Genomic DNA, 22,188 nt, shown 5'->3' on the forward strand with positions numbered 1-22,188 from the left:
CTCCTGCGGAGCAGGGAGTCTGATGCGGGGCTCGATCCCAGGACCCTGGGATCATGACCTGAGCCGAAGGCAGCCGCTTAATGACTGAGCCACCCAGGCGCCCCCTGCGTTAAATATTATTAACAGAGTAGGCCTCAATAGAAATGAGGGTGCCTTCCATAATAACTGGTTATAAGCAGCATTCGCGTCTTTACCATAGTGTGTATAGTGTAGGTTCGGCGAGGGTGAGGGACTCACATGCTTTGCACACCGATATTCCCTCAGGGCGTGGCATAGTGCCTGACCTATATGAAGTGCTGGTTGAATCAAATGTTTCCAGGGGCGCCTGGGTGGCTCAGTCGGTTAAGGGTCGGACTCTTGATTTTGGCTCAGGTCATGATCTCGGGGTCGTGGGATGGAGCCCCGCACTGGGCTCTGGGCTGAGCGTGGAGCCTGCTTGGGATTCTCTCTCCCTCTCCCTCCCTGCTCGTGCTCTCTCTGGAGGTAAGGATGGGGTAGAGATTGCAGATGGGCTCTGTGCTCTGGTACTCCCTTCACCACACACCCATGGCCCAGATTCCTGAAGCCTGTCCGCGGCTCTTCACTAGACCTACACGCACCACCATTTTTGTGTCGGTGTCCCTGCTGCTTATGACCTGAATCTGCCCCTGGGAGCCTGTCCTCGTGAGCATGTTCTCAGGAGTGGCCAGTTACCTCGGTGGTGAGGGTCTGGGTGAGAGATGGGGGCCGGCAAACCGGAGTCTCCAATAACGGAAGAGGCGCCGGCCTCTTGAGTCACTCTGGGTCTCCCCTTCACCAGCTGTGGTGGGACTGCTGGCTCAGGTCATCTTCGTGACAGAGGTCCTCTTCCAGGCCATTCCCCGATTCACAGAGGTCACATGTGCCTGCACCTTCTACCTGGGCTGTGGCACCTTCACACCTTCACCTGACACCTGCTCATCCCGATCCCTGTATGGGAGGAGGAGGCCAGTGCTGGGAGGGTGGGACGGTCCCGTGTGCCTGCCCCTGCCCCTCAGGTACCCTGATCTTGGCAATGAAGCCCACCACACGGGAGGCCCTTCTCAAGGCAGAGCTGTCGGTGAACTTTTATCAGAGGAGGATGTGGACGTGTCTTGCTCTCCACAAACTTCCAGAATTGTGATTCTCCACCATTTGCTTGCCTTGGGGATAAGCTCCATGCAGGGATCCAGGAGTCTGAGCCCCTGCCTGCCTGCCTCCTCCTCAGGACTCGAGTCCAGGCATCCGGCCCTCTTTTCCTTCAGTCGCAGGCATCCTGGCCTCCAGCCCCCTCCTTCCACAGAGACACTAGAATTGGGGCCTCCCTCTTCCAGAATGGAAGGTTGCAGAACCCACAGGAAAGCATGACACAACCCCCAACTGTCCCCTTTGGCCACATCCCCCCGTTTAACTCACACCCTGGTCTCATCTATCACCTCCCACCATGGGGCCCCCAAGCCTCTCTCACACCTCTTCCAGGAAGTCTCCTCTGATGTTGAGGGTTCCAAGGGTGGGAGGTATAGAACCTAAAACAGAGGCAAGTTCTGAACCACCATCCAAACCACTGATGATGTGACACCCTCCCCACCACACACTGTGAGGGGAACCGGACCTCTGTGGGAGGAGGATGTTGTCGGGGCAACCAGGAAGGGAGAGTGTAGGGCAAGACTCATCTACCCGGAACTGAGTGAAACAGAACTGGCCTGGTTTTAAAGTCTTAAAGGCTTCTCTTTCTTGAGCTCAGAGGACCCGAGTCCAGATCACCAGCCTCTTCATCCCCAGGACCCAGACACCCAGTACTCACCTCCATGGAGCTCTGTCGGTCCCTGGCCCTACTCACTGGCTCCCTGGGCCTGGTGTCCATCCTGATTGCTCTGAGCACGGATTTCTGGTTTGTGGCTAAGGGGCCCAGGTTTTCATTTCACTCGGGGCTCTGGCCAAAGGAGTTTCACACCGAGGTACCAGGTAAGGGATAGTGGTCCCTCTCCTGTTGGGGGTGGTGGGCTGCCGGAGGGGCAGGCACTGACGTCTTACCTCCGAGCAGACTACATCCGTGCGACGCAGAGCCTCAGCATTCTGGCCACCCTGTGGGGACTGGTGTCGGTGATCTTCCTGATCACGTCCTGCATCCCCTCACTGTCCATTCGAGGCTACGGGCCCCTCGTCTCTTCTACCATGGCTTTTGCTGCAGGTAGACTCCGGGCTGCACTTGGGCTCTGGGGACCGGTGGGTTCCCGCAGAGGGCCTGAGCCCTCTCTCTTGTCTTCATCCCCAGCCATTTTTGCAGTGGTGGCCATGGTGGTCTACACCAGCGAGCGGTGGAACCAGCCTCAACACCCCCAGATCCAGACCTTCTTCTCCTGGTCCTTCTACCTGGGCTGGGTTTCAGCTGTCCTCTTGCTCTGTACAGGTTACTGCTCCTCCCGGACCTGGAGAGGGCAGCTGGGGGCTCTGAGACAGCAGGGTGAGGGCTAATGCTAACCTCTTTCTGCCACCCCCAGGTAGCCTGAGTCTGGGGGCTTACTGTAGTGGCCCCCGGCCTGGCTATGATGCCTTGTGAGCCGGAGGCGAGACAGGCAGGATGAAGCACTATCTGCGGAAGACCTCATCAGGAGCCGCAGGCCCCCGCAGCCCTCCCTCTAGCCCTTACCCCCAGCCCTCCTGCAACCCCTCCATTTGTTTCTTCATCCATTCAACAAAAATTTGCCGGGATCTGGTTATTCTGAGATTAATTCAGCCACGACATTAGCTGAGGGCAAGCCAGCTCCCTGGTGGGCGACACTAAGCACCTAGAAAGGAGTCAGAGCCCCCACCTGCCATCAGGTGGCTCCTGCGCATGGAGCCGGGGCAGGTGTGGACTCAGGCACGGCCCCATGTTGGCCCCCTTCTCCCGCCCTTGTCTTTCTCTGTGTTTCTACCTTGAAACCCCGTCCTTTCTCTTTTCTCCTTGGTCTTTCCCACTTCAGTGCTCTTTCCTTCTCACTCTCTCCCTGATTTTGTCACCCTTGTCTTCACTCTGGTCTTCCTCGCTCACTTCATTAATTCATTTACTTCTTCAGCTGGCTTTTCCTGAGCTCATCCTTTCTGCTTGGTCTCACTGGGGATGCTGATGGGAGTCTGACCCGGGCCCTGCCCACTGGGGGCTGCAAGTCTGGTGGGGGAGGTGAGACAGCAGGCAGAGCCCAGGATGGTGGGGAGAAAGACTGACTGTGTCAGGGGTGGGGGGTTGGGGGGAGCTTTCTGGGGTGAGGGTGTTTAGGGGCTTCTCGAGGGCCAAGGAATGGCCATCCAGGCAGAGGGACCCAAAGGTGGAGGTGTGGAAAGCCTGGAAGTTTTCAGGGGATAGAGAACAGTGCTTTGTGGCGGAATGTAGAACGCAGGGGTGGTGGGGCATGAAGATGGAGAAGCAGGTGGGAGCAAGGGCCCCGACGGTCACAGTGACTCTCTCCTGAGGGCAATGGGGAGCTAGGAGGAGGTTGTGAGCCGGGGAAGGACAACGCCAGTTCCAGGTGCCAGAAAGACCCCTCTGGGACACGCAGGGAGGCCCAAAGGGAGAGAGGAGCTTGGCAACGCAATGGGTGCGACTGGGACCAGGGCATGAGGTGGGAAAGAGGGAAGGAGCCAGAAAGATTCGGGGGTGGGGGCAGAAGGAACCAGACTCAGGGATTCAATGGCCTTGTGGAGTGATGGGCAAGAGGGAGCAAGGATAGTGCCCAGGGGTGCGGCACAACCAACAGGGTGAGACGGTAGAGTCATCCCTGGTTTGGTGGAAGATGCTGAGCTCGGCTGGGATATGGTTGTCGGGGGTCTGGGAGAGAGACCCAGTGAGGAAGCTCCTCTGGTAAGAAGGAGCAGGACGGAGGTTCCAGGGAAACGGGCACTAAGTGGAGGGAGGAGGAGGAGCAGGGGCTTGTGTGGGGACCTAGGGGGGCACAGTCGGAGAGCTGGGGACCTGCAGAGGTTATGAGATCAAGGGAAGCGTTTTCACAAGGTTATGGTCTACTATGTCATGGCCTTTCGGCTCCCCCCAGACCTGCCATCTGACTCTGAGCTGTCTCTGTGCTAGAAGAGTTGCTTAGGTGTGTGCGTATGTGTGTGTATGGGTGGGTGGGTGGTTATCTCTTTAAATGGCTGATGGGAGAGGGGATTCTGGAACTCCTCCTGCCTCACAGAGACCCAGTCTCCCTTCCCCCACCCCTCTGGACTCTGTCTAAGAAACCCTGGGAGCTGGGTGTGAGTCATCCAGGTGGGTGTGTGCATGGGGGTGGGGAGGGCACTGGACAGGCTAAAGGGACGTTCCACTGGTGAAAGACAGGGTCTCTAAGCAGTGATTCCTTGGGGGTGAGGTCTCAAGGCCCCCAATAGGAGCAGTAGGTGATGAAGGTGTTGGGTTTGGGGAGGGCCTGAAGGAGGGGCCCCCAGACAGCGGTGCTGGGGTGCAGTCAGACATGGAGGGATATGTGGGAGGGGGTCTCAAGGACTTGAAGGACCCGGGAGGGGGGTCTGGGGACGGGAGGGGTGTTGGCCAATCTTGCATGTGTGGCCCTCGGCAGCAGCCTCCCTGGCATGGGGGTGAAGCAGAGCCTTCGGAGCGGGGGCACCCTGCTGGGCTTGTTGGCCCAAATCCTCACGATTCTCTCCACTGCCACCAACTACTGGATCCGCTACCCCGGGGGCCACAGTGGTCTCTGGCAGGAGTGTAATGGCCGCACCTGCTCCAACATCCCCTGCCAGAGTGAGGCCCTGCCCGCCCAGATGTCCCCCACTGGACAGACAGCCCCCAGCACAGGCCACAGCTGGGCACATCCTGCGCGCCCCCATCCTCGCCCCTCCCACTCCAGTCTCGGGTCCACCTGCTCCCCCGCGACAGAGACTACCACGAACCCCCACTTCGGGACCTACTTCCCTGTTGCGACATTAACTGCCCCTCATGAAGTAACTTCCAAGTTCCCATCCAAACCGTCAACTCTGCTCCCAGCCCCGTACCGGCGGGTCGGGGTGGTGGCCAGGGCCGGAGCCAGCGCGGGGCTGAGGCGGCCGCTCTCCCCAGCCATGCTGGCGGTGACCGGGGCGTGCATGGTGCTGGCGGCGGCCTCCGGCGTCATGGGTTTTGTGATGGGGCTGCGGATTCTGTGCCACGAGGGCGACTCGCGGGGCCAGACTACGAGCGGCATCTTCTTCCTCTACGGTGAGACGGCAGCGGGCCCTCAGGCACAGGGTGGGCCTGGGGGCTGCAGGGGGCAGGGGCCCAGGGGTCGCGCTTTCAGGCGCGGGGACGGGGGTGGGGGAGGGGCCGGAGACCCAGAGGAGGGGGTGGGGCTGGGAGGAGGGGGCGTGGCCCGGGCGATGGGCGCGGTCTGGGTGGGGCCTGGCTGCAGCCCCCCGGCCAAGCTCACGCGGTGCGCGGGGCCCAGGCTTGCTGCTGCTGATCGCCTTGACAGGCTACACCGTGAAGAACGCGTGGAAAAACGACGTCTTCTTCTCGTGGTCCTATTTTTCGGGGTGGCTGGCTTTACCCTTCTCTATTTTCGCGGGTAACCTGGACAGCGGGAAGAGGGTGGAGGAGACTGCCCAGAGGAGCCCCTTCCCCGCAGACTCCCAGCCGCCCTCCCAGGGACTCCTCAACACACTCCGCTCCCGACTCCCGCAGACCCGGCAGGGGCGCCCTTCGGGCCCCAAACCCCAGGCCCCGGGGCGCTCCCGGCCATCTGCCCCAGGACCCACCGTCCCCCACCCGCCCTCCGCTCCCCTCCCGCCAGGCTTCAGCTTTCTGCTGGCGGACATGATCATGCAGAGCACGGATGCCATCAGCGGATTCCCCGTGTGCTTGTGACCGCAGCCTGGGGCAGAATAAAGGAACGGCTTTCACCGCCGCGGCTCCGCGTGCCTTTCTGGGGACCGTGAGGACACGGGGGACACGAACACACGCGGGAACATGGATATGAAGAGGACGGGGGATTGGGACACGGGGGTACCTGGGGGTTCAGGGAGGACATAAGCACATTAACCTATAGGGAACGAGGAACAGGGGGACACGAGCATGGATGGAGTGGACAAGGCGCATGGGCTCGGAGGGGGAACGGGGCACAGGGGTGGTGGGGTCAGGAGAGCACATGGGCTCTTGGAAAGGATGTAGGGACATGGACGCGGGAAAACGGTTACAGGGGAACGTAAGAGGCATGATCGTGGGACGAGGAACATGGCAAGAAGGGAATGGGGAGACAGACACAAGAGGACGCAGGGAATGCGGGCATAGCGACTTGCAGAAGCGAAGGAAACGTGGGGAACTGGGGGAGGGATAAATCGAGGGCGTTGGGAAAAGTTTAGGAGGCCTGGGAGGAGCTCCACTCCGGGAGCACCTCCCTCTGCGCACGACCTTTCCCCTAGTTCCCGGCCACGCCCCCTTCACTAAGTCCTTTTCCCTTCCCCTCAGCTCCCGCCTCTTTCTCCAGAATCCGTTCTCCATTGGTCCGAATCCTCTTGCCACACCTCCCTCCCCTCCGGGCCTCCGATTGGTCCTTTGTCAGGGCGGAGGCGGGCACCGCCGCGGTTGACTGGCTGGCGGCGCGGGGCGCAGGCGCAGGGCAGGGGGGGGGCGGGACGTCTGGATCCAGAGGCCGAGTGAGCGGACCGACGCCGCAGGTGGCCGCGGCAGGAAGATGGCGGAGCTCCGCGCGCTCGTGGCTGTAAAGAGGGTCATCGACTTTGCCGTGAAGGTGACCGGGCCCCCACTTCCACCTCCCCCGAACCCCGAAACTGTATGGGGGGTCTGCTCGTACATCTGATCTCTGCCGCCTTTCCTCCCAAACGTCAAAGTCACACCTGAGGGCAAGGATCAAGGACTGTGAGGGTCAGACTTCAGATCCCTCCTCGCTCAAACCCGGCCCCTTTGGGGTCATGACCCCGTTCCCTTTTCTCAAGTCCTGGACTCACTGTCTTAATAATTCTGTGCAGTACGAGTTAGTTTCTCTATTTCTTGCCTGCTGGAGGTGCCACGGCCCCTATGTAACATTTGGAGAAACTGAGGCCCAGAGAGGTCACTCAGCTAGGATGCGGTAGAGCTGAGATGATTCCCCTCTGGGTCCGTCTGACTGCTCAGCGCAACTAGTGCTTTGCAACGCAAGCCACACTTTCACCTGTTAGGCTGCATTGCACACTCAGTTGGCTGTTAACAGGGGAACCCAGAAGCTTTCACCCTACAAAGCGGCGGGGTGAATGAGGAGGCTCTAGCCAGGAAGGGAGGGAGAAGTGTTTGCTAGAGATGGAATCCTGTTTGACTGAGCTGGTGGAATGGCTCCCATTCCCCATGAGGGGGCTGGGGGGCAACGTCTCTGAGGTCCTGGCTTGTCCCCGGAGAGAAGCTGGTCGGGACAGACGTGAATCAGACACAGGCTCTCTGGCCAGTTTCTCAAAATACTTGGCTTAAAGCAGACTGAAGATGGTGACTGCCCATCCATGTCTGTCCTCACCATCAAACTGGGATTCCACCTCTGTGTCCCCAGCATTGCCCAGCACGGGGCCTGGCATGCCAGAGGCCTTGGGGTGCATGAAACCAGGGCCCCTGACGGCTTGGGGAGTGAGGTGGGGAGGAGGTCCCGGGAGCCGGACTTGGCATGGAAACTTCAGTGATCATAACTGCTCACGTTTAGTGAGTGCTTACTGTGCAAGCAGCAGCACTCCAAGTCCTTGACAGAGACTGACTCATTCAGTGCTTTCAGTATCCTCTTGATTTTATGAATGCCGTTGGACGGGTTAGGAAAGTGAGGCCCGCGGAGGTCCTGTTACTTGCTGGATCACCCAGCTCCAGGCAGCCAAAGTCAAGATCGAAGTGCAGGGCAAGTCCTGCACCAGTCTCTGCTACCCCCCCCCCCTTTTTTTTTCTTTTTGAGATTGATCTGAGAGAGAGAGAGAGCAAGCGCACAAGCCAGGGAGGGCAAAGGGAGAGGGAGAAGCAGACTCCCCACTGAGCGGGGAGCCCATCCCAGGATCCTGAGATCATGACCTGAGCCGAAGGCAGCCGGTTAAGCTGAACCGCCTAAGCCACCCAGGCGCCCCTCCTCCCCTTTTCACTCCACAGCTGCAGCAAAGCCCTGACAGCAAAGGCCAGGGGTGTTGTCTTCAGCTGCTCCTGGGGTTCTGGGACCTTCTCTCCTGGTTTCCTCCCACTTCTAGCTGTTGCTTTGGACTCTGTCGCCCCCTGGGCCTCCCTGTGCCCCAGCCCTGGTCTCCATGGCCTGATACGCCTGTGTCGAATACGTCTCCCCCCACCGGCAGGCCCAAGTTTGATGGGCTTTGGTCCCAGCCTCACCCAGCACAGGGCCTGGCACACGGGTGTGCGCTGAAGGAGAGAACAAAGAGAGGGTATCAGCCGCTGTCCTATCCCAGGGATGTGTGCTGCCTGTCCCTGCCACGCTGCCCCGGGGCCCCCTCCACTGCATCCTGTCTGCTGGCTGTGTATGTGGGTGCCCTTTCTGAAGAAATAAATGGTTCAAACGTTGCCAACTACCTGATCACTGGGCCAGACCCCCAGCACCATTGCCCTCCTTCCCTTGCCACCCCCGCCACCTGTTACTTGTCAGCTGGTCCCTTTGTCCATCCTCATGGGCCCCGCATTTCAGGCTTCCCTTCCTCCCACCTGGCCCCACAACGCAGTCTCCTCCCTGGTTCTCAGTGTTTCCTTCAGTCCATCTTCTCCCAGCCTCAGGGCTCCTCCTGCACCCCGAGTTGCCCCGAGGCTCCCCAGCACCCTCAGGACAAAGTCTGAGCCCCTCAGCCTGGTGTTTGAGACCCTTCATGGTCTGGCCGTGGCCCCTGCTGTGCCATCCATGGTGCCCTGTCCCTCCCTCGCCTGATCTTTCCTGATAGACCAGGCCCCTTCTTGCCTTGGACCTTTGCACTGCCTTGGCACCCTTCCCTCTCCATCTCTGCTTCTTGTACCTCCCTTGTCCTGCCTAACTCTGATCTGTCAATTGTATCAAAAGTTTAGTGATTCTCTGGTATCACCTCCTCCAGGAAGCCCCCCTGCCCCAACCCTCTCAGGCCTCTTGATCTGTCCTCGGACACTCCTGCAGCCCCCTGGGCCTGCCTCTCTCAGCTCTGCGCCCACACTGGATTGGGATCCTCTGCTCACCCAGGTGTCACCCCCGCCCCCAGAATGGCAGCTCCTTGGGGTGAGTGCCGGGTCTCTACTCTGTTCCCAGCGTGGCTTTTTCACCTCCTTCCAACCTTTGCTCAGATGTCACCTTCTCTGTGAGGCCTTCCCTGGACACTGACTTAAAACTGCAGCCCCCATCATCCCTGTGCCGTTCCTTGCTGTAATTTCTCCATACTCTTATCACTTTGTAATCCACGGTGTAATTTTCCGATCGCTTGCTTTAGTGTCTGTCTCTCCTTCCAGAATTCAAGCTCCAGGGTCTGGAGGAGAGTCTGTCTGATGTAGTCACCACTGTCTTAGATAACGGTTACGCTCTACGGTTCAGGGCCCACTTCAGGCCAGTCCCCTGGGTCTGCTTCCTGCTCTGTGGCCTTGGGGGCAGTTGCTTGACCACTCTGAGCCTTACTGTCCTCCTCTCTACAGTGGGGATAACACTAGTACCTCCTATATTGGATGGCAGTGAGGATTAAATGGGCTGTTAGGATAGTTCCTGGCTCATGGTTAGTGTTGGCCTTGGCTGGTACTCAGGGAGTGTGGTTATTATTGGTAGAACTGGTAATGGAAGTTTTTTTTACTCATCCGTTCAGAACACAACAAATGCTCTGCTCAGTGTGTGTGTCTGGATGATTGTGTGTCTAGGGTGTTAATTCATAAGCATTTGGCAACCCAGGAATACTCAGTTCTGGCCAGGAATACCTTTTCTATGAGCCGATGAGGCTGTCAACTTCAGCGTTTCTTTCAAGGCCCAGGGAGAGACTGGATCAATTTTGCGTTCGTGATTTGGTGTGCATTTTCCTAAAGAGGCTCCCCCAAAGGCTGGAAACTTCAGGCCCCGGAAAACCTGTATCCAGCTCTGGGCCTAACCCCAACCAGCCATGCCTTCCTTCGGTTCTGGGAGCGCCCGGCCTTTTCCCCTCCCTCACCCCTCCTGCTCTCAGCAGGGCTGGCCCCTCCTTGTCCCTCACGTCACACGTGTCAGCTCCGTGAGGGTGTTGGTCCTCTTTCCCTGCCCGAGATGAGGTTTGCTGTAGAAGGGTCTCCGAGCGCTGACCACTGCCTTAGTCATCTGTCCCTGGCGTCACTCCCTGGCCACCATCTCCCTGTCTGGCCTTGGCTGTCCCGGTCACTCCGTGTCCTGGGTGTACTGTGCTCTGCCCAGAGCCCCAGCACATGCCCAGTGAGTGACTCGCTTGACGGAAAAAACTAGAGGACAGAACCGCAGAGGAGTCCTTGAGCTGTGTCGACAGTTCAGGGAGAGCTTGCAGAAGTCACTTTATAAACACCTGCTCTGAGACAGTGGGCCATGAATAAAGGGACCAGCTCCCCTACCTCTTGAGGGCCCATTTGGTGTCCTAGAGTCTCATGATTCCCAAGTCAGACTTGGAGTTAGGCTCCTGATCCTGCCACTTCCTTGCTGCTGTGTGATCCTGGGCAAGGCGCTTGGCCTCTCTGTGCTTCGGTTGCTCCGTCTGTACAACGGGGATGGTGATGGCAGCAACTAACCTCCTCGGTGTTTAGGACAGTTAAATGAGGTAATACACATGAAGCCCTTGGAGCGATGCCCATCTGGCTCATGGCTGTTTCTGTTGAAGGTTCATGTTTTGCAACTTGAAGAGAAAGAATGAAAGCTCCATGCTGAATCACCTCCTTTGATTTATAAAACCTCATTATTTAAAAAAAAAAAAAAAAAAGACACTGGTCTGATTTTTCAGACCAACCATTGTTTCCTGACTTATGTAATTTAACTAAACAGTGTTTTTGAAGCTTGAGATCCACTCAGGCTTAAAAGGTCTTCCATGGAGAAGACGCTCTGGCACATTCCCCGGGGCCAGAGGGCTCTCATCCCTGCTCCTTGGGGGTCGGGAGCTTAGTGCAAGGCGTCTGGCCAGACCAAGAGCAGGTTCGGCGCCCTCCACCGGCTGCTGGCTCACCAGGTGGGGGCTGCTTTTCTTGTGCAAACGGGAGACCTCTGACTTGGATTTTATTTTTGTAATGAGAGGGCTTTTGTGTTTCAGTTTCCATTGCTGTTTCCGAGCGTTTGAGTGGTTCTCGTGCAGGTTCTCATGCGTGGTTCTGGCAGGTGCTCGGCGCGCAAGTACAGTCATGAACAGAGCTGATGGAAATGCCTGTCCGCGGGCAGTTGACTTTCTGGTGGGGAAAAGACGGATAATCAGTCACTCTAAATCAGTCCCGCGTGTGTGGTACGTCAGGGGTGGGCAGTGCTACGGCGAGAGTTAAACAGGGTGAGTGGGAACGGGAGAGTTGGAAGGGATGGGGTTTACACAGGAGGCGAAGGACAGCAGAGGAGGTGGGGGTTGGGCAAGGGCATGTTCCGGCAAATTCTGGGGATCGTGTACAACACGCTCAGGGTAGGTTCTAGTGAAAAAGCATGGATTTAGAACATGGTATTGGCTCCAATTGTATTTTCGTAAGGTGAATTTATTCAGTTCTGAGATTTGAGCCTTATTTTTGGTGCTAAAATGACTTTTAGGAGCCCCTGGGTGGCTCAGTCAGTTAAGCATCTGCCTTCGGCTCAGGTCATGGTCTCAGGGTCCTGGGATGGAGCCCCTGAGCAGGGAGTCTGCTTCTCCTGCTGCCTGCCGCTCCCCCTGCTTGTGCTCTCTGTCTCTCTCAAACAAATAAATAAAATCTTAAAATGACTTTTAAAAAATGAAATAACAGTGATAGAAAATGATAGTTGTCCTTTTTCTTCTCCTTCTCCTGCTCAGTGTCACAGGTCCATGAGGCGCATCCAGACTGGGAAGAGAGAAATGTGCAGGGAGGTAGGAGGAGACTCCAGTGAGTGTCCCCGGCCGGGCCAGGCTGTCATCTGCATCTGTGCCGGCTGAGCCCTTGGCGGCAGCCACAGGGGAGCAGAGCAGAGGGGCAAGCCAGCTCCTGGGCTGGATCGTGCAGGCGCCCGAGCAAGGCTCCTCTGGGCATCTCATGGGCTATTTAGACGCAGAACCCACCTGCCCCCCGGCTCGTAGGATGTAGCCACCAGAAGCCCCAGAGTCCTGCAGGATCCTTCCCTCTCCCCGCCCCTGCCCCTGCCGAGCCCAGAGCTCTGTCACTCCCACCTCCAAAGACCCCTCCAGCCCCTCCGCTTCTCCATCTCTGCTGGCTCGGTGGTCTGAGCCACTGTCATTCCTCATTTCGTTGACTAACAGCCACCCAGCTGTCTCCCCACTTTCCGCCCTTGCTGTGCTCCCAGTCTTCCCCACCAAGAATCCACAACGACCTTGTGAAGACTTAAGTTGCATCCACTCGCCTCTTTGTCGCCCTGGTTCTTTGGATCCAGACCCAGCTCCCCTTCTGGAGCCCGCTGGGCCCTGCGCGGTTAGTTTCCTTTTGCTGCTGGGGTGGGCTCAGCGGCTTCAAACAACGCAGACTGGTTCTCTTCCCATTCTGCAGGTGGGACGTCTGAATGAGTCTACTGAGCTAGGATCAAGGTGTCTTCGGCCCTGCGTTCCCTCGGGGATGGGGAGGGAGGCGCCGGGAGAATCCGTGTCCTTGTCATTTCCAGCTTCCAGAGGCAGCTGCGTGCCTTGCCTTGCCTTCTTCCAGCCTCAGAGCCAGCAGCAGAGTATCTTCACGGTCTCTCTGACCCTGACACTACCCGTCCCCTCTCCCACCTACCTCTGTCACTTAGAGCGACCCTTGTGATTACATGGGGCCCCCAATCAGATAACCCAGGATGATCCCCCTCTCAAAGTCATTAAATTAATCACTTTTGCAAAGTCCTTTTTTGCCCTGGAGGTGACATTCATAGGTTTCAGGGATTAGGATGAGGACGTTTTGAGGACTCATTACTGCGCCTGTCACAGTAGTTCAGCCTCTGTGGCCTGACGGCAGACTGCTCCGCTGGCCACACCGGCCTCCTTGGACTCCTTAAACCTCAGGGCCTTTGCACATGCTCTCGCCCCACCGAACCCTTTCTCTCACACTTGACCACTCCAGTTCGTCTTTTAGGTCTCAGCTCTAGTGCCACTGCCTCAGGGAAGCCTTCCCTGACAGCCTCCAACATCCGACAGGCTAGGTCACAGGCCCCCATCATCCTCAGAGGTCCCCAGACTTCGTGGATTGTCGGGTGGCATAGCAGGGGATTTGAGTGCTTGGGTCCTAGAAACTACTGACCGGCCAGCTACTTTGCTTGAGTGCCTCAGTTTCCTCTTCTGCCCACAGGGACAGTGACTGCTCCTTCCTCGTTGGGCTGTCACCAAGATTAATGAGTTAGGATAATTGCTTGGGACAGGGCTCCTGCAGTGCCTGGTGGCCAATAACATTCTCCCCGTGGGCTATTAAGAGGAATGTGGGGGGCGCCTGGATGGCTCAGTCGTTAAGTGTCTGCCTTCGGCTCAGGTCATGATTCCTGAGTCCTGGGATCAAGCCCTGCATTGGGCTCCCTGCTCCACGGGAAGCCTGCTTCTCCCTCTCCCACTCCCCCTGCTTATGTTCCTGCTCTCACTATCTCTCTCTCTGTCAAATAAATAAATAAAATCTTAAAAAAAAAAAAAAGGGGTGCCTGGGTGGCTCAGTCATTAAGCGTCTGCCTTCGGCTCAGGTCATGATCCCAGGGTCCTGGGATCGAGCCCCACATCGGGCTCCCTGCTCGGCGGGAAGCCTGCTTCTCCCTCTCCCACTCCCCCTGCTTGTGTTCCCTCTTTCGCTGTGTCTCTCTCTGTTAAATAAATAAAATCTTTAAAAAAAAAAAAAAAAGAGGAATGCGGTGGGCTAGGAAGTGGCCCCCCCTACCCTGTCCAGGCCCCGATCCATGGGTGAATGGTAGCTAATTTGGAAGCAGGGTCTTTGCATTTATGCCTGAGCTAAGGCTCCTGAGATGGGGAGGTTATCCTGGATCATCCAGGTGGGCCCTAAATGCCATCTCCAGAGTCTGCATAAGAGAGAGGCAGAAGGAGCTGGGGGAGCCAAGGGATGGATTCTCCCCTCGAGCCTCCAGAGGAACTGCGCCCTGCTAACACCTTGCTTGCAGCCCAGTGAAACTGATTTTGGATTTCTGGTCTCGAGAGCTGTGAGACAGCAAGCGACTGCATTAGCAGTTATTTGGAATGGCAGCCACGGGAAACTAATAGGGGGATGGTTAGCTGTTCATACTGCGCTAGACCCTGCACTAGACTGGGAGCTCATGGGCCGGCAGGCCGCACTCCCTTGCTCATGGTGGTGTCCCCAGAATCCGGCTCTGGGCCGGCAGCACACAGTGAGTGCTTGGTGAAGACAGACCATGTGCGGAAGGGAGTGAGTGGGGTTTGCCTGTTTGGCAGAATAGGCCTTTGATGCTAGTGTTTTTGCAAACTAGATCATGACCATATGTCAGTCATAAGATCCATGTAGAGGGCTGACATTTAAAGAAAGAGCAGAAAATGTCAGGCTATGGTATACGAAGTAAGGGTAAGTATTGTTACCCGAACCTCGCGTTGCAGGGGTATTTCTGTTGGTATGTAAGTATATGTTGTGTATTTGTAATATGCTCAGGAGTATCATAAAGTATATGTCACACTGTGGTTTATGGTAAACAAACATTTGAGAAACATTGTTTCAGGCCCCAGGAGCAGCGAGAGCCGGAGGGGCATGTCCTATGTCCCCGATGCTCCACAAATGTCTGAATGAGATCGTGAGCGGATGATCCTCTACCTACCTGGGACTTCTCATCTGCTGTGTCGCCTGAGCTGTGGGACCCTGGACAAGGCCCTGCCCCTTCCGGGTCCCCGTTGTCCCCATCCAGCCCTTGCCTTCTTGCCTGTTTCCCCTGACCCCGCCCCTTCCCTTTCTGGCCCGGCAGATCCGGGTAAAGCCTGACAAGACGGGTGTGGTCACGGATGGCGTGAAGCACTCCATGAACCCCTTCTGTGAGATCGCCGTGGAGGAGGCCGTGCGGCTCAAGGAGAAGAAGCTGGTGAAAGAGGTCATCGCTGTCAGCTGCGGGCCCACCCAGTGCCAGGTGCAGGTCCTGGGGAGAGGGTGCCAGGGCCCTGAGTCCTGGGTCTGAGGGAGGAGGGCCTGGGACCAGGCTCCTGGGTCCCCTTGGGGCTAGAAGCCAAGTCAAGTCCCTTCTCCTGGCAGGAGACCATCCGCACTGCTCTGGCCATGGGTGCAGACCGAGGCATCCACGTGGAGGTGCCAGCTGCAGAGGCAGATCGCCTGGGTCCCCTGCAGGTGGCCCGGGTCCTGGCCAAGTTGGCAGAGAAGGAGAAGGTAGATCTGCTGCTGCTGGGCAAGCAGGTGAGTGTGCCTCCCCCGCTCAGGACTGGGGAGGAGGGGGCCCAGGCTGAGTGGAGAGTTAGAGCAGGGTGGGCAGGGTGACTGTGGACGTCAGAAAGACTCCTGGGGTCCTATGGGGTGAGATTGGAGCCCCGGGGGCTACGGTGATGGTCCGTGTGGGAGAAGAGGAGGCCAACGGACAGAGTGGACAGGACAGCCGCGTGGCTAGGGGGCGGGGCTTGAGCTGTAGGGAGTGAGGGGGAGGGAGGAGGTCGAGACTGTGCTGGGGTCTGGCTGGGAGACACAGGGAAGGAACTCCTGGAAGAACAGTCAGGAACTGTAGAGAGCCCAGGAAGACATGGGGCGGTGGTGTGTGGGGAGGACAGCTGTGTAGTTCCAACAGCCTAGGCTACTACAGAGACCTGAGGCTTCTGGAGGGTGCCGGGGAGCCTCGGGAGGCCTGTGAGCGGGGGAGGGAGGGGATCAGCTCTGGCCGCAGAAAGACCTCTCTGAGGCCATGGGGAATAGACTGGAAGGGGAGAGACTGGAGGCTGGGAGTTTTGGGAGGAGCTTGGGGGCTAATGGTGAGCTAGACCCCTGCCTACCACATGGTACCCCCACCTGAGCCATACGTGAGTCGGCCTCAGCTGTTTCCGCAGGAGACTGGGGAGGCGACACCCTTTCTCTGGCTAGCCTGCCCACCCCCTCCCATTTGAGGACAGACATTGTGGCCTCACTCGGGGTGGGGGCTGAGGGTCATCGGAAGAGCCAGAGATAGACAGCAGTGGGAGGGGACAGACCAAGGGACAGGGGCTTAGGAACAGAGGCTGACAAAGAATGTCAGAGACTGAGAGATAAGATAGGGCACAGACCTGGCTCAGGAGGCTCAGAGATAGAGCCAGGGCGCTGGCTGGAAAAGACAGGGATTCCGGCAGGCTGGATCAGCCCCTGAGGAGAAGGGGAGGCTGATGGGTCTATGTAGGTTGTTGGGTATCCTACCCAGCCCTGCACAAGTCAGGCAGTGGAAAACAAGAGAGATGACAAACAGCAAAGGAATCAGTACAAGTCAGTAAGCTGAGGCAGAGGGCCTAACCAGAGAACGGGCCAAAAAGGCATGGTCTGGGTCGGGCTCAGGGCTCTGGGGACCCAGGTCTCACACCAGCTCCCCAGGACACTGGTGCTGGCAGCATGGCCTATGGAGGCCTCCTGCATTCACTGGTGGGTCTCAGACTCATGTCCTGCCTGTCCTGGTTGTCAGGGACAGTTCCTGGGGCCAGGGCCTCCAACTGAGAAGGTACAGGATAAACTGGACAGGACACTCTTCATTGTAGGTGATAGTCAGAAGCAAACAGGCTTAAGCCGAAAAGTGAACCTGTTAGCTCATACAGGGCAAGCTTCAGGTATGGCTTGATCCAGGGTCACATGTCAGCTCTAGGCTCTGCTCCTCTGTCTTGTCTTTACTTCATGCATCTCTAGGCTCATATCCCACAAGCCTCCCCAGTGGGAAAAAAAGAGCCTCTTTCCCAAAGGCTCCAGCAAAGCTTTCAGAGCTGACTCTTCATTGGTCCAGCTTGAGTCAAGTACCCATCCCTGCACCAATCACTAGGGTCAGGGGATAGAACATTCTTATTGGCCCAGATCCTGTTCATTCAGTTCCCCAGTGTGGCTGGCCCAGGTCCTGGCTCACGGGAGGCTTCTGTGAATATTTATATAGGGGCAAAGATTTGGCATCGAGATGCTAGATGTCTTTATGTGCCCCTGGACAAGTGACTGCCTGTCTCCAGGCTCAAGTTGGGGGATGGGATCATTCTAGACCAGGAGTCAGCAAACTATGGGCCGTGGCCACCCCTGATTTTATAAATAAAGTTTTATTGGAATGCCACCACACTGGTTGCTTTATATAGCACATAGTCTGTGGCTGCTTGTGTGCTACCCAGGGCAGAGTTCAGGAGCTGGGACAGACCACATGGAATCTAGAAAATGTTGGCCAACCCCCATCTAGACAAAGGCCCGAATGGTATGTGAAAAGACCCATTGTCATACAGTCTTCTCTCTTTCTCCACTCAGGCCATCGATGATGACTGTAACCAGACGGGGCAGATGACAGCTGGGTTGCTAGACTGGCCACAGGTGAGGCTAGAGTGAGGAGCGCCTGCTGGGGGCCAGATCTGGGGGCTCAGAACAGGGCCACCCTTGTCCCTGCCCTTTTGGAGGGAGGCAGGCTTAGTAAGACAGGATGGCTACTCCAGCGGGCAGGAAGGAGACGTGTACAGCCGGGACACCAGGCCTCATCTGGGCCTTTGATGCTCTGTCTTCATCAGCCCTGTCACCCAACAACCACACCAAATTCATCCCTGCCTCAGGGCCTTTGCACTTGCTGTTCCTTCAGCCTAGGGCATGGGTCCCTCAGATTGCCTCGTGGCTTTCCCGCTCTCTCCTTTAGGTCTGCTCAGTTGTTACCTCTTTAGAGAGCCCTTCCTTGCCCACCCTGTATGAAATTCCAGATGCTCCACTTCCCACCTATGCCGGTCCAATAGAAATGCAAGCCACCTAGGTGATTTATAATTTTTCATAGCCATTGCTTCTCGGCCTTTTGGCTAAGATCAAGTGTACAGTTTTTCATAGCCAGATTAAAAAAGTAAAAAGACACAGGCAAAATTAATGCAATAATATTTTATTTAACTGGACACATCTAAAATATGATCATCTCAACCTATAATCAATATAAAAAACACTGAGCTATTTTACATTCTTTTTTCTTTTTGTATGAAGTCTTCAAAATCCAGTGTGGATTTCATATCTACAGCACATCTCAGTTTAGATGCTGAATTTCCATCAGAAATACTTAGTTTAGATTCCTAAAACTCACAGTTGAAAAAGTAGGTTCACACACCCCAGTTATTCCAAACAGACTTAAAAGTTTTCCAGGGACTGAATCGAGTATCTTTTTTTTTTTTTTAAACAGCTTTATTGAGATTAAGTGACTTACCATAAACTGTGCATATGTAAAGTGTACAGTTTGATAAGCTTGGACACACATATACACCCATGAAGCTGTCATCACAATCATGATAATATATTTGGCTTATTGGTATATTTGGCTTATTGATATATATATATATAATATATTTGGCTTATTTAATAAATTATTAAATTTATTTATTTATTTAAAAGATTGATTTATTTGAGAGAGAGAGAACAGGGGGAGGGGCAGAGGGTGAGAAGAGAGAAGCAGACTCCCCGCTGAGCTTGATCTCATGACCTTGAGACCATGACCTGAGCTGCAATCAGGAGTCAGGCACTTAACCAACTGAGCCACCCAGGCGCCCCTTGGTCTTTTAATTTAAATTAATTCATAAGATGGAAAATTCCATCCTTCCATCGCGCTAGCCATGTTCCCTACGCTCAGAAGACACTTTTGAGTCCTGTGGCTGCTATGTATGTATTTGGTTCCTGGCGGTTTTCCTGGCCAGGATAAATGCACACGAAAGCCACGGCCTTGTTGGTCATTGTCACAGTGTATCCGAGGGCTGGTTCTTGGGGTGCTTGGATGAGACTGGGAGTGACGGAACATTCCAGCTAAGACTTGAAAGGTTTGTCCGGTGAGTAAGTGAATGGAGAGAACAGGTTGGTTGGACAAAGAGGGTGTAGGTACATCAGCAAATGTTGATTCAGCACTGAGAGGCAGAGGGGGCTTGGCCAGAGCATGGGCACCAAGCGAGGAAGATGGGGCCCCAGCAGACCTTTCCAGGGTCAGCCTAGCAGAGGGGCCTGGAAGGGAGCCCCAGGGGACAAAATGGTGGGTAGGGGGAATAGGGCATGGAAGCAGCTCTTGGATTGACCAGTGGTGGGTGACAGCGAGCACATTTTGGACCTTTCTCTGCTTTAGTTTTCCTCATCTGTAAAGTGGGGATAATAGCACTTACCTTATAGAGTTCCCATGAGGGCCTGATGACTTAGTCCATGTAAGTTGTTTAGAACAGCATCCTTCCACTCCATACGTGTTCATCATTATTAAGGGAGGTTAATAATAGGCAGGAACCTAACTGGCAGGTTCAGGTCATTAGGACCCTTACCTTGGATCCCAGTGAAAGTACAGATACCCGGCCCTAGATTTATGAAATCCCTTTCTGTGGTTTCCTCCTGTATATGAACTTGATGTCTATAGGTTACCTTGCGGGACTCTCTTCATTTGCTCACCTGTGCATGCACTCCTGCCACTCTGTGCCTGTCTTCAGTTAACCTCACCCACCCCCCCCATCTCCCCAGGGCACGTTCGCCTCCCAGGTTACACTGGAAGGGGACAAGTTGAAAGTGGAGCGGGAGATTGATGGGGGCCTGGAGACCCTGCGGCTGAAGCTGCCTGCCGTGGTGACTGCCGACCTGCGGCTCAATGAACCCCGCTACGCCACATTGCCAAACATCATGGTGAGCGCTTAGCGGACGGGTCCCCGAGGGCCCGGGAATGGGTGAAAGCATTGTGGGCCCAGTGCCTCCCTGGTGCTCAGGTGCAGGGACAGAGGATCCAAGGGACTTCTCATCCAAAGGAAGGGCTCACCCAGCTAAAAGGAAGAGTTCGCTGTTTATCATGGCCAGTAGGATGGGTTCATTGGGTCATCTTAGCCAACAGGGAGAGTTTAGCATGCCATCCCAGCCAAGAGGAAGGGTAAGGTGGATCATCTCATCCAGTAGGATGGGTTCAATGAGTTAGCTCAGCCAACAGGGAGCGTTCAGTGGGTCATCTCATCCTCCAGTAGGGTGGGTTCAGTGGGTCGGCTTGGCCAAAAGTCCATTGAGTCATTACTGCCAGAAGATTGACGTTGCCAGTCCATTTCAGCTAGTGAAGGGCTTCCAAGGAAGCTGACTAAAAGAGGACCCTTAATAGAGGGGCTTCCCAGGCCATTCCTGCCCACAGAAATGATCTATACCAGGCCCCATAAGAGGTCACAGATGTCCTGGCTAGTGGGTAGGTCCAGACAAGTTCAGGCAATGGGATTGGTTCTGCAGACGTGGCAGTCATGGGGAGGAGGCTGCCGGAGAGGGGGCAAGGGCTCCAGCAGCCCCGTGAACTGTGGCTGCCCATGTGCAGAAAGCCAAGAAGAAGAAGATTGAGGTGATCAAGCCCGGAGACCTGGGTGTGGACCTGACCTCCAAGCTCTCCGTGGTTAGCGTGGAGGACCCGCCCCAGCGTATGGCCGGCGTCAAGGTGGAGACCACGGAGGACCTGGTGGCCAAGCTGAGGGAGATTGGGCAGATTTGAGCCCCTTCCCTGAAACTCAGCAATAAAACCATGACCCTTCCAATGACTGTCTCTGTTAACTCATTCCCTGGAGACCTGGTCTTTGATTCATTCAACAAACATTTACTTAAATCTCCTGTGTGCCAGGCCCTGTGCTGGGTGATGCCGGGGACCCAGGTGAGTCACATCCAGTCCCTGAGAAGCTTCCAGGCTGAAGTGGTGGGGGATGGACACGTGCAGAGGCAGCTGTATGTAGGGTGTTGTATGCTCTAAGCAGAGGTGACACCACGCACCTGGGAGCCCACCTGGGGCACCTGACCTGGCACATGGGGCCAAAGAGCTTTCCCAGGGAGATGGCATCTCGGTTGAGTCCTGAAAGACACCTATCCGTGACGTGGGGAGAAGGGCTTTCATCTGCAGAGTTTTTGCCGGGGACTCCCTGGGGACTCCCAGGTGCCAGGCCCTTGCTGAGACTCGGGGTACAAGAGGGAACGAAGCTGGAAGCTCAAGGTCTGGTTGGGAAGACAGACAGACAACAGTCAAAACCTCATGTGGGGATGAAGAGCCGGGGCCTGGAGTCAGACTTGGTGATTTTAGAGCCTCGCTCACAGTTACCGGCCGTGGGATCTTGAGTGAGTGACATCCCGTGTCTGAGCTTCGGTTTCCTATCTGACTGATCAAAATAGGAAGGGCTCACTGTAGTGGTTAAGGGCTCAGGGTCTGGATCCCGAGGCTGTGGCCATACCATTTCCTGGCTCTGGGAGAACTCTGGCAAGTTCCCACTCTCTGAGCATGGATTTCCTCCTCCCTCAGGTGCAGTTAGTAATAAAACCCGTGTTCTGGTTCTGGCATGGCATAACGAACCACCCCAAAACTCAGAGGCTTAAGCCAACAATCATTTATTTTGCCCATAAATCTGAAATTTGGGCAGGGCTTGGCAGGACAGCTCACCTCTTCAGGTGGCATCGGCTGGGGTCTCAAGTGGAGCCAGAGGATCGACATCCAAGATGACTCCGTCATGCGGCCTGCAAGCTGGCCGGGGTTGTTGGCTTGAGCTGGCTGTTGACCAGGGGCCACGATTGCTCTCTGGGGGGGCTGCTGGAGCTCTGTCACAGCATGGTGGCTGGGTTCCAAGAAGGAGCGTTCTACCACACATGAAGGGGAATATGCCAGTCTGCAGGCCGAGAAGCAGACGCTGGAGTGGGGTCACTTCTCTACTCTCTTTAGCCGGATCTGAGGGGAAGGGACATAGACCCTACTCCTTAAGGGAGGAGGGTCGAATTTGCAGGCATCTTTAAGCTATAAAACTTACCCCATTAATGTAGCCCCCCCGCCCCGACACCAGAACCACACCTGACACAAGGAAGGTGCTCACTCTGTATGTTTACCATTGTTACCATCAGCATGGTGAGAACTCTCCGGATAAGCTCAGAGGACTGAGCTGAGCCCAGCATGTGGTGGTAGGAGCTTTCCGAAGGAGTGAGCAGTCTGACTGCCCTGAGCCAAAGCCCAGCTCTGCCCTCTGGCTGTGCAACCTCCTGCAGGTCCCTTGACCTCTCTGAGCCATAGTCCCCTGGCC

At 56.0% G+C, this 22,188-nt stretch overlaps 3 protein-coding genes and 1 long non-coding RNA gene across 4 annotated transcripts; 3 read left to right on the forward strand and 1 right to left on the reverse strand.

The window, feature by feature from the left end:
* Positions 1 to 1,718: 1,718 nt before the first annotated feature.
* LOC123327009 lies at positions 1,719 to 12,402 on the reverse strand. The gene is made up of 3 exons (XR_006541473.1): positions 12,390 to 12,402; positions 9,444 to 9,446; positions 1,719 to 1,730 (listed from the first exon to the last, which is right to left on the reverse strand). It is a non-coding gene; the product is annotated as an uncharacterized LOC123327009 (long non-coding RNA).
* On the forward strand, positions 1,752 to 2,557 carry NKG7 (natural killer cell granule protein 7). Its single transcript, XM_021681445.1, has 4 exons — positions 1,752 to 1,962; positions 2,039 to 2,188; positions 2,273 to 2,407; positions 2,499 to 2,557. The coding sequence occupies exons 1-4, from the start codon at positions 1,806 to 1,808 to the stop codon at positions 2,555 to 2,557; spliced, it is 501 nt and encodes a 166-aa protein (XP_021537120.1). The 5' UTR covers positions 1,752 to 1,805.
* CLDND2 (claudin domain containing 2) lies at positions 4,564 to 5,830 on the forward strand. Its single transcript, XM_021681447.1, has 4 exons — positions 4,564 to 4,732; positions 5,048 to 5,185; positions 5,412 to 5,531; positions 5,757 to 5,830. The coding sequence occupies exons 1-4, from the start codon at positions 4,564 to 4,566 to the stop codon at positions 5,828 to 5,830; spliced, it is 501 nt and encodes a 166-aa protein (XP_021537122.1).
* ETFB (electron transfer flavoprotein subunit beta) lies at positions 6,591 to 20,668 on the forward strand. The gene is made up of 6 exons (XM_021681428.2): positions 6,591 to 6,713; positions 14,952 to 15,110; positions 15,233 to 15,391; positions 17,438 to 17,500; positions 19,640 to 19,798; positions 20,460 to 20,668. Exons 1-6 carry the CDS (start codon positions 6,657 to 6,659, stop codon positions 20,628 to 20,630), a joined length of 768 nt encoding a protein of 255 aa, XP_021537103.1. The 5' UTR covers positions 6,591 to 6,656; the 3' UTR covers positions 20,631 to 20,668.
* The last annotated feature ends 1,520 nt before the right edge of the window (positions 20,669 to 22,188 follow it).

This window comes from Neomonachus schauinslandi, chromosome 16 (assembly GCF_002201575.2).
Source record: "Neomonachus schauinslandi chromosome 16, ASM220157v2, whole genome shotgun sequence".
Classification (NCBI taxonomy): Eukaryota; Metazoa; Chordata; class Mammalia; order Carnivora; family Phocidae; genus Neomonachus; species Neomonachus schauinslandi.